We start from the raw sequence: 9,081 nt of genomic DNA on the forward strand, positions 1-9,081 counted from the left end.
TTCTGAATTTTTCTTTTGCTTTTAAAGATAGACTCCTTAAAAGATATCTACCTTGGATTTTTTAAATACTAATATTTATAATCCAGTGCAGTTGTATTATATTTATTTATTTTAATAATTATATATAAATATAATTATTTTTAAAGTATATAGTTTGTATAAAGAATTAAAGATTTTATAATTAACCTATAAATTATTCAATTTTATTAAAATTAAAAAATATATTATTATTTAATATTAGTAGAATTAAGAGATTTATTTTTAATACAAATATTCAATATAATGAGAATTATTACTTATAAATTAGATAAATGTTATTAATATTTATAATAAAACATTTAAAATGATAATTTAAAAAATAGTGGATAAATATGTTCGCTTTTGTTAATAAAAAAATCTTTAATCTTTAATCTTGTAAGGGTAATGCAGATGCTGATAATCAAATTCATTGGTTATATATGTTGAGATTCTTCTTCTATATTTTATTTCTCTTTTATGACATTGTTTACTTTGTGAAATGATCATTTTCAACTTAGGATAGGTGCTGCCACCTCTTTCACCTATAGTCCATCTTCATTTAATGTTAGATTTGATTTTATTTATGAGATTGTTTCTATTATTAATCAATAATAAATAAAAATTACATCTCTCAAAGGACAATTTTATATGCAAATGCCATAAAGAATGTGTTCAAAAATAGTAAGTGAATATCAAAATATGTACCGAAAAAAAAATCAATCCTAAAATGGATATTGTTGTAACTTAGCTATACATGTATATCGAGTAACAACTTCATGCCATGCATATATAATAAAATACTAGTTTATAAAATTTAAAAGAATAATATAATATAATGGACCATAGCCAATCTTATTTATCTAATAATATTTATTTTCATCGTACTGAATGAAAGTGACTTTAAAATACCTAATGCTTATTTTAATAATTTAAATAATAGTATTTAAAGAATTTATAAACATATTATAAGATCGAAAACTCTAAAAGCAATAGATTCATAATAATTCAATTTTTTATAAAGGTGATCATAGGTATGGTATGTTAAATAACAAAGTACAGAGATTTTCACTTTTTAAAATATTTGATAATAATTGATCGATATATAATATATAATATGGAAAATATATGTTTGAAGGAGAGATTAAATATAAAAACATTACTTTTTCATTTTGTAATTTTAATGTTGTTTGTATTTTTAATATTCTCGGTGTGCAATTTCATTCTGTGTAGTACTTGTTGAAGTTAGTGGGCTGGATTGGGCCGAGCCCGGTACAAGTTTGACTTCTGATTTTTCTAGGCCTAGTTGGAAACTGACAAGGTTAATCAATACAAATATCTTTAAGTTCGATTATTCCATTTAATTGATATTTTTATTTTTAAACAAAATAGAAAGTAAAAGATAAAAATTAAATAGTAAAAGTATCAATTAAATAAAATTTTAATTGTATGCTAGTAGCCTGCGAGATTAAAAGATTTTCAACTAATAAATAAATTAATTAATGCAAAGTGCAACATATTAATTACTGGAGTAAATTTGTTATCAAAACTATTTAGTTAATCTTATACAAAATATATAATTCATTTTAATATTAATGCGCACAAACACATTAATAATGTATTTAGAATATTCCAATATTTAATCAATAAATCTTTAATCTTTATTTGTGTTTAACACACTAATCGTATGTTTTCATGACTTAGTTCATAAGAATCATAATTTTTTTGGATTATTGTTATTCAAAGATAGCGATCGTAGACAAGACCTAGGTAAAATTTCCTTGGTCATTCATAAGTTTTTTCTAATTAAAAATAAAATAAAAATGTAGTTAAATTATATAATTAATCATGGCAAAATAGTAAATCTAGTCTTGATATAATAATTGGTAAAAATTGAATCTTATACTTTTTAAAATTGACAATATTTTTTTTTATAATTGGGAGATGGGGATTTGAACCTTACTATTTAAATAGGGGATCATACATTAATCAATGAGTCAAATACTTTGGTGCTTAAAATTGACAATATTAGTCTAATTGTTAATATTATTAAAAAATTTCTATAAATTATATCAAAATGGTATTTTTTATATTATTAATTTTTTTTATTAATTATACTCATATGATATTTTTTTACTAATATGACATTGAATATGATGATCTATTAATGATAACGTGATTTTTTTTTAATCTATTTCATAATACTTTTTTTTTCACTATTTTAAGTTATGAAGCACAAAAATTCAAATTTTCTTTATCTCACAACACAATTTTTTAAAAACTTATTTGTATTTTTTATTTTTTTTCCAATTCTATTCAAAACCATGAGCTCATATGAAATAATTTCAAATATACACTTATAAATTTCATATTAGTACTTGATCACGTCATATCGACATTCCAATTAACTTACATTATAGTGTTTGTTTTATAACAGACGACTGTAATATAATATTACAATGTAATCACATTACAGCCAAAATATGTAATAAGATTATAATATAATCACATTACAACAAAGAGATGTAATATAATTATAGTTTAAAACCAATACAATTACATTACATTGCACTCTGTGATGTTATTAAAAACATTTTTATCCTTCAACTTTATTACTTTATTAAAAAAAATTTATAATGTTATAATTAAAATAAAAAATATTAAAATAAAATTAAAATATAAGAAATTAAAATTTATATAATATAAGTAAAAGAAATTAATAAAATATATAATATAAAAAAATATATTAAAGAAATGAAAATAACATATATAAATTTATAATAAGAAATAAAAATAAAATATATAAGATTAAAAATATATTTAAGAGATGATATTATATAAAAATTAACAATAAAAAATACAAGTATATTAAACTTGTATTTAAATAAATAGAGATAATTTTGAAAATTAACATTACATTTCCAGTAAAGTATTTGTAAAGCAAACGAAATAATGTTATATTATCTGCATTTTAATCATTATTTTATTTGTATACCAAATACTGTAATATTATTTTTTCTATAATTACATTATATTGTAAAATACCAAACCCCATCTTACATCATTAATAAAATGTCAAATCATTATATTCAATATTACATTAACATTAAAAAAATATCATATCAAAACTATTAAATGTCATATCATTATAAATAACAAAAAAATTTTACTTTTAGAAAAATTATTATAAAAGACTAAATTTAAAAGAACTAATTACGTAATCTTGTTTTAAAAAATTCAAAAAGCTAACATGCTTGCAGAAATTGAATTCAAATTTCATTTATTTTTTAATAAAAAATGATTTGATTTATATTTGGCTAATTAAAAAGATTTTCAAAGTGTTTTTCTTGATTCAAAATTGGATAAAAAATATTGAATTTAAATAATTTAAAAATAGACAAGATTTTATGGGAGAGGTATCTCTCCCTCTGAAAAACATACCATACCATACCATACCATATATTTAACTTAAAAAAGGATAAAAGAAAGAAGGAAAGAAAAGAAGGGAAGGAAATGGCGAAATAAAGAAGAAAGATAGAAAAGCAAGAAGCACGTGCATGGTGAACACCTGCAGTTAAGTAAGCGTTTGAGTTAAAAGGGGGGAGAAAAAGAAGTTGACTAGTCAAAAAATCATTAAATAAATAAAAAGAAAGAGGAGAAGTGAAGTCAGAAGTAGAATAAGCGGCGATGAAGAAGAAGAAGAAACAACAAACTAACAAAATTTTACGGACTGCACCAAAAACAAAAGTGCGGTGAAACATGGAAACGAGAACCCAAAAAAATAATAAATAAATAAATGAAAAAGAAAAGGTGGAAGCGTTAGAAACTGTTGATAGAATCTCTGTTTCCATCGCCTTAATAAAAAAAACGGAAAATATTATTAAAGAGAACATAAAAATTAAAAAGAAAAAGGGCAAAATAAACTAACTTCCTCTTTCTTTCTCTCTGAGTTTTTAGAGAGAGAGAGAGAGAGAAAGTGAAAGATGATAAAAATCGTCTTCACATATTTATAAACTAATAAATAATAATTATTTTTATATACATGGATGAGAATGAGATTCCCATCATGCAAAAACCGAAAGCTTAAAAAAAAGGGGGAGAGAGAGAGAAAGAGAAAGAGAAAGAAAGAAAGAAAGAAAGGGGGAGAGAGATAGAAATTGGGAAATTCGGAAGAATCGAAACTTTAGCGTAATGTGAATTAGGGTTTTTCTTTTATTTTTTTATTTTTTGATTTGGGAAATTTTAGGCAGAGATCGGGTCTCGCCGAAATTTCCGGGAGCGAAAAAATCGGGTCGGATTTTGATTTACTCAAAGGTGATGAGTTCTTCTTCCTCCTTGTTCTTTCTTTCTGTTTTTTTTTTTTTTTTTAAAAAACCTTAATTTGTTAAATGTTAAGATTTGCTGAGATTTTGCACCTGAGCATTTTGCTCATTGGATGGTATGCACCTCCCCACAGTTGGAATCCCCCTTCCCCTCAATCAAAAAATAATAAAGCTAAGATTTTAGCGTCAGTTGTTGAATTAATTTCATTTTCTTTATTTTTTTTTCCATAAAATGTTGTTTCCTTTCTTTCTAGTTTAAATTTCCAGGGACTCTGTCTGTTTCTGTTTTCCTAGAATAAAGTAAAACATTTAGTATATATTTGGAATATATCAGTTTATTGTAATCAAAACAGCATGTTGGATTATTCAATAAAATAAGTGTATAGTTAAGTGCAGAGTGTCAAAGACGAGAATTGAATGAAAAGTTTTGGTAACCAACCAATTTTTTTTTCAAAACATAATAGAATTTTAGCTGATAATGATCATAACTATATATATATATATATATATTATCCATTGTCTGTGAAGTTTAAAATCTTGTGTGAAATGTTTGCAATGTGTAAATCAACTTGGGATTACCAAGATGACATATATAATTGAATGGTCACATGGCAAACATCTAATTGTTTAATTACTGATGGGTAAATGTTTTGTGGTCAAGTTCATTTGGTTCTTGATTAGAAAAGTTAACGAGTCAAAAATATTAGATCATCAAAGGCTACGCTCTAATAGACCTCACTACTATTTGATGAGTTGTAATTGCTATTTACTCATTATTTGTAGCTCAATATTGGGACCAATATGAAAGTTTTTAATTAATAATTTTCAGAGGAATTTAATGACTTTACTTAATGTTTTTAATTAATAAGAGAACTTGATAATTTCTTGACGTTGGCTCCGGAAAAAAAATGCTTTATTTGAAAAACAACTCCAGGAGGAGATTGTATTGAGATAAAATATAAGATAGAATAGAGTCACTGATGTTGTTTTAAAACGTTATTTTACTTTATTTGAATTCAACCTTTGACATAATTTCTTCATAATTATATTTTTTTTAATCCATTAGAAATTATGGATAAGCCTGTGCAGCCTACTCCTTTATCCACACCCACCAAACTGCCACCTTGAAATGTGGCAGAGATATATACAAAGCTGCTGACTGCTGTGATTTTTTCCCCATATAATTTACGATGCATAGCTATATTTTCTTTGGTTGTTGAAAGTTGTGTTGGTGCTTAATTGGTTCTAGTCATACGGTATGTTGGGTAATTTGGTCTGAAGGCAATGCCGTGTAACTTTGGTTAGAATGCTGCTGGTGGTCTTTTTGTCTAGTAAATTTTAAAGATTCTTTTCTATTAGAGTATCACTTTTTTGCATAAAATTTTGTTCATGGGGTCGGCTCATCCTGGGATGGAAGCACTGACTACATTGGAAGCAGGAGCTAATGATGATTAATAACCAATTTGTCTTGATAGGAAGATGATACTTGTTTCAGATTATGAAGGAGTTGTTTTTGAAGTTGTTATTCATAGATTCCTCCTTCTTCTTTGAATAAAAAAAAGAACTTAATGCTGAAAAGAAACGCTGAAGCTTTGATTTGAGTTTCTATTACACATTATTGCCTGGATTGTGAGTACTGCTATTTATGCAGGTTTTATTCTAACTTATATCCATTTTTGTTTTTTCCTGGTCACACTTATATTGATGAGGGTCCAAGCTCAGTCTTGATCCCTTGTATGAGTTCAGTATGCATTGTTCATTTGTTGAACCATTATTTGCTTTCGGGAAAATAATCTTGTTTGCATTAATTTGTCTGGTGGCCAGCAACATGCACATTGGCTATATCTAGGCTTTTTACCTTTTAGCTGCCAGTGCTGATCCCTTCTAAGAACGGAAGACGTTAATTTTAAGGCAAGCATGGATAGAAGGAAGTCTATCCTCTGATAGACTAAAATGATGGATAATAAAGGGAAATTTGATGAAGTGTTCTTATAATCGATGATATTATGTGCGTTTGCTTTTTGGTATTGTCACTTATTTTTTAATCCTATTTTTCTCTTTCTCAGGTAATAGTTTTGTGGACTGCACTTCTCTCACAAATGGTGTTTAGAGATTCACTTAAGGAGACAAAGATGAATGTAGAAGGGTCAGAATATGAATCACCCGTAACGGCTGGTTTGCAAGGTCATGTCTCATTGCAGCCTCCAATGTCTTTCAATCACGACTTGAGAGTTTCACAAGATGATTGGCATCTATTGGCTTATATTCTCTTGGCTAATAAAACTAACATGAAAGGTGTGGGGCAAGGTTTGCTGGACAAGGAAGTGCGTGCTTTAACTTTGGGCTATATAGGACTAAATGGAAAGAAACCTTTAATTGTGGCAAGGTCTGGAGAAAATCATGATGGACAAGCATCTGACAACAGTCTTCTACCAGGACTTAATGATGACATGGCTCTGGACATTCTGGCGCGGAGCAGCAGATCTGATTACCCAAATCTGGCTTGTTTAAACAAAAGATTTAGGTCACTGATTGGCAGTGGATATTTATATAAACTGAGATGCCAGCTTGGCGTAATTGAACACTGGGTTTATTTAGCCTGTAACATGATGCCTTGGGAAGCTTTTGATCCTGTGACAGAGAAATGGATGAGACTACCTAGGATTCCTTGTGACGAGTGTTTTAATTATGCTGATAAGGAGTCTCTGGCAGTGGGGACTGAATTACTTGTGTTTGGTCGTGAGTTGTCAGGATTTGCTATTTGGATGTATAGTTTGATTACCCATGATTGGTCTAGATGCCCCCTAATGAATTTGCCTCGATGTTTGTTTGGTTCTAGCAGCCTTGGGGAGATAGCCATTGTAGCTGGGGGAAGTGATAAGTATGGCAATGTATTAAAATCCGCTGAGCTCTACAATTCTGAGCTGGGTACTTGGCAAACCTTACCAGATATGAACTTCCCACGGAAACTGTGTTCTGGTTTCTTTATGGATGGGAAATTTTATGTCATTGGGGGCATGTCAAGTCATGTAGATGGTTTGAATTGTGGTGAAGAGTACAATATTGAGACAAGGTCATGGAGGACGATAGAAAATATGTATTATGGTAATAATGGCGGTGCATTTCATCCTGCTATGCGCTCACCTCCTTTAGTTGCAGTTGTAAATAATCAGCTTTACGCTGCTGATCAAGCAACAAATGAAGTCAAGAAATATGACAAGATTAATAACTCATGGAATGTTGTGAAGAGACTACCTGTTAGGGCTGACTCTTCCAATGGTTGGGGACTGGCATTTAAAGCATGTGGTAACAGTTTACTAGTAATAGGAGCCGGAGGACATGGAGGGCGTGATGATGGAGTAATCATTCTTCATTCTTGGGATCCAGAGCGTGGAAACAGGGATGGACCAGAGTGGGATGTGCTTGCTGTCAAGGAGCGAGCAGGTGCTTTTGTTTACAATTGTGCAGTAATGGGCTGTTAACGATTCACTGCACATCTTCAGTGCAGATATGGATGTTGTGAAGACCAGCGAGCCTTTATCAGTTATGATTTTTATTTTCTCAGTGTCATTTATGTTATTATTGGTTTTTTGCATTTATGGTTCTTGAAAAGAATAATTAACCTCAAATCAATTTCTGAAAGTTTGGCAACTGATTGTGTAGATCTCATTACCGAAAGCTTTAACCTCATACCAAGTAATGACTGTTGCCATTTCTCTTGTACTTTGCATTGAATTCATTTCTTTGAATGTTACAATATTAATTCTTCATTCTGGATTGAAATAACCTGAAGGTAGGTATTGCCTAAATACATTGCTTTTTTCTTCATCGTGTTGCGCTGAAGTTTGTCTATTTTGTACCCTTGTTAAATAGCAGATGATTTTAAGAGTTTTGTCTTTGAGTTGTAGACAGGTAGGATAGGAAAAAGTCTGAATGGAAGGCTAGGGTTAGGCAGATAGGAGTTGTTATATTTGGGCTAGGCGGATATAAAGACTTGTTATTTGTTTGTTGAGTTATTAGAGGGAGCTGATGGTACTAAAGAGAGGTGGGGGGTGGGGGGGAGACATTGGGTGTGTCATTGCTGTAAAGGGGAGGGAGGCAGTAAATAAGTGGTTTAGGTAGAGCTAAAGTTAGGATGAAATTTGATATGGGAGAAACTAGATGAGTCCCAATTCTGAATAGGCTATAAATGCATACAGTGACTTTGCTGGTAATTCTATAGATGATTTTTCGGACCCTATTCATGTAATAAATTAGTCTAAGCTTATAGCATTGAAAATAAATACGATGGGTATGGTGCTTGCTTGTGGACCATTTCTCACTTATGAACTTAGGGCATGCTTGGTTGGTAGGAATGAAATTCCCAATTCCTCTTTTATTCTCATTATTGATATAAAGTTGCATTTGGTTCAATAGAATAGTTATTCTTCAAAATAATTATTTCAAGAAAAGTCTGAATAGTCATTACCAAGGTCTCTTTGGTAATGGCTATTCCAAATTGTTGAAAAAAAAAAAAATTGATTAGATAAATATATTTTTTTACAATTTAAAAAATTACTTTATAAAAAAATACTAAATTTATTTTTTTTTTCTTTCTCTTCCTCACTCCTCTCTCTAAAGCACAAAAGGCCCAATTATTTACTTCATTTTAAAAAAAAGAGAAATAAAAATATCTGAATATTATTTAATATATTAATATTATTTCATTGTAATAAATATTATAAAGTATATTATTTAATATTAT

General features: G+C 28.8%; 1 protein-coding gene across 1 annotated transcript; it reads left to right on the plus strand.

Moving 5' to 3' along the window:
* Nucleotides 1-4,005: 4,005 nt before the first annotated feature.
* On the plus strand, nt 4,006-8,123 carry LOC18599596 (F-box/kelch-repeat protein At5g60570-like). Its single transcript, XM_007029635.3, has 2 exons — nt 4,006-4,329; nt 6,404-8,123. Exon 2 carries the CDS (start codon nt 6,437-6,439, stop codon nt 7,817-7,819), a length of 1,383 nt encoding a protein of 460 aa, XP_007029697.3. The 5' UTR covers nt 4,006-4,329; nt 6,404-6,436; the 3' UTR covers nt 7,820-8,123.
* Nucleotides 8,124-9,081: the final 958 nt, after the last annotated feature.

This window comes from Theobroma cacao, chromosome 5 (assembly GCF_053813885.1).
Source record: "Theobroma cacao isolate CCN51 chromosome 5, ASM5381388v1, whole genome shotgun sequence".
NCBI classification, from domain to species: Eukaryota; Viridiplantae; Streptophyta; class Magnoliopsida; order Malvales; family Malvaceae; genus Theobroma; species Theobroma cacao.

What these genes read in the sequence shown, in the direction of transcription:
- LOC18599596 (XM_007029635.3), top strand. Translation starts at nt 6,437, where the DNA reads ATGGTGTTTAGAGATTCACTTAAGGAGACAAAGATGAATGTAGAAGGG.